This window comes from Nicotiana tomentosiformis, chromosome 3, assembly GCF_000390325.3.
Source record: "Nicotiana tomentosiformis chromosome 3, ASM39032v3, whole genome shotgun sequence".
NCBI classification, from domain to species: Eukaryota; Viridiplantae; Streptophyta; class Magnoliopsida; order Solanales; family Solanaceae; genus Nicotiana; species Nicotiana tomentosiformis.
Genome location: NC_090814.1, coordinates 74364729 through 74367060, shown reverse-complemented (window position 1 = coordinate 74367060; position 2332 = coordinate 74364729). Strand labels below are relative to the sequence as shown.

Genomic DNA, 2332 nt, shown 5'->3' with positions numbered 1-2332 from the left:
GAGATTTTGTATAATCTGCTAGATGCTCATACACTCGTGACACAAGGTCTTGGCACACACATTGGTAGAATTTGATATTTTATTATTTTTTTGGTTTTAAATTTTGTCAATATATGCTTAATTTATTAAGTTAGCTTGCCTAGCTGTAGTGTTGGGCGCCATCACGACCTATAGGTGAAATTGGGTCGTGACACATTAGGTTCAAATTCTGAACACATAATTTTAGGTACAATGAATTCAGTGCTAACAAATACTAAAGTTTTAGATTTAAAAGATAGAGTTATGTTCTTTTGTAAGCATAGTCCTTATTCCATTAAGTTGGAAGACGTATAACATGAAGTTGTTTTAATCAATCGAATAAAGTAGATTATTAAAAGATTTCCAGAATTTCCTGAAGGTGGAAATAAATATTTTTTAAACATAATATAATTATATAATTCAACTGTAACTATAAAAAAATAATTGCACATTTTAATTATCACAAGGAGGGTTGCAGACAAATAGTAAAATCCACAATTAATATGCTTATGAAACAGAAATTGATAGTACATATATTAATAAACATCCAAAGTACATATATAAAATCAATTGTGCTTTACGATCCTGCTATTTTATTTTGCAAGTTCGCTTATTTAGAACTGGTAGCATAACACAATTGACAAAGTGATCATAAACAAAAATTCATGCAAACGCCAAAATGACTAACATAACAAAAGCCGAATGAGGATTAATAAAATTAATCGGGTACTTCGGCTTAGCAAGTGAAGCCAGTAGGAGGATTCCTTCCACAGTTGTTGAGAACAAGGCTAAGAGAGAGTGGCACATTCAGATTTATTCCCAGCACATTTGCCCTTATGGCTGTGCACAAGCAAACTGCCGCCTCTAAATCCGCCAGCCCCGCGATCAAGCTGCAGCACGGCAAAGTTGGTGGAGAACCCACTATCACTCCCACCAATCCACCAAGTAAATTTGCACATACCCCTAACTTCAGAGCATCTCTCGGGCACCTGCCTTGTCCATTGCCACCTCCGCCGCCATTGCCCGAACCACCTCCGTTGCCGGAGCCGCCACCATTGCCCGAGCCACCAGTGTTACCACCATTGCCACCACCATTACCGGTGCTAGGAGGATTATGATGACAAGAGCCACAATCAGTTCCACTGACTATGACAAAGAAAAGGAGATTCAATGAGAGGAAAAGGGTAACTGAGGCTCTTGTTTTGGAAGCCATGATATAAGGAATCTATGGCAGAATTTCCTCCCTACAAAATTTGTAAAGAGAAGTAATTGCAAAGATGAGATGGTTGAATTGTCTCTAACGTAGGGTATTTATACTGCTAGGAGGATGAATAATTTACTAACAATCCCTCCTAAGCTTAGGGGGAGATATTAAACTAGTAATGCGTGTGGTGCATGGTGTTGAAAAAAAAGTTTGTCATTGTCATTGATAATAATACGTCGACTTAAAAATTTTATTTTTCAAAAAGTCAACAAAAGTCAACGCGGGACCCGTATCTCGGAACCCGACATAATTTTCATAAAATCCGAACACCCATTCCGATACTAGTTCAACCATACCAATTTTATCGAATTCCAATAACAACTCGACTTCCAAATCTTAAATTTTCGTTTATGGAAGATTTTACAAAAATAATGATTTTTCATCCAATAAATCCAAATTAAATGATGGATTCAAAGACATAATCATGAAAATTAATCAAAACTGGATAAGAATCACTTACCCCAAACACCCACGCAAGAATCTCTCCAAAAATCGCCTTCTACCGAGCTCCAAATTTAATTTTGAGTTATGAACTCAAACCCCCATTTTTTGGGACTTTTAATTCTGCCCAGATAGGCCTTCTTTGCGTTCGCGACCATTGCTTCGCGTTCGCGTAAGCCAAAACCCAACTGCCTCAAATCCTTCATCGCGTTCGCGACCTCCTCGCCGCGTTCGCGAAGGCCAATTGTTTCTGCCCCATCATTTCCTCTTCGCGTTCGCGAACTCCTTGTCGCGTTCGTGATGACCAGCTGACCAACTCCTTCGCGTTCGCGAAGGCCAAACGACCTCAGGCCCCACTCTTCCTTTCTTCTTCGCGTTCGCGTTGTCTTGGCCGTGTTCGCGAAAGCTTGCCCAGTTCCTTATTCACATTCGCGTCCCCTGCTTCGCGTTCGCGAAGGACAAACCAACAGCCCCTCAAATTCCTCTTCGCGAACGTGGGACTCCCTTCACGTTCGCGAAGAAGGAAACCAGACTTCAGCAATAACAGTCCAAACAACTCCAATTTGGTTCGAAACCACCCCGAAACACACCCGAGCTCCTCGGGACCTC

General features: G+C 40.5%; 1 protein-coding gene across 1 annotated transcript; it reads right to left on the bottom strand.

Moving 5' to 3' along the window:
- Window positions 1–525: 525 nt before the first annotated feature.
- LOC138908766 (14 kDa proline-rich protein DC2.15-like) lies at window positions 526–1279 on the bottom strand. The gene has a single exon (XM_070199418.1). It carries the CDS (start codon window positions 1229–1231, stop codon window positions 755–757), a length of 477 nt encoding a protein of 158 aa, XP_070055519.1. The 5' UTR covers window positions 1232–1279; the 3' UTR covers window positions 526–754.
- Between the last annotated feature and the right edge of the window lie 1053 nt (window positions 1280–2332).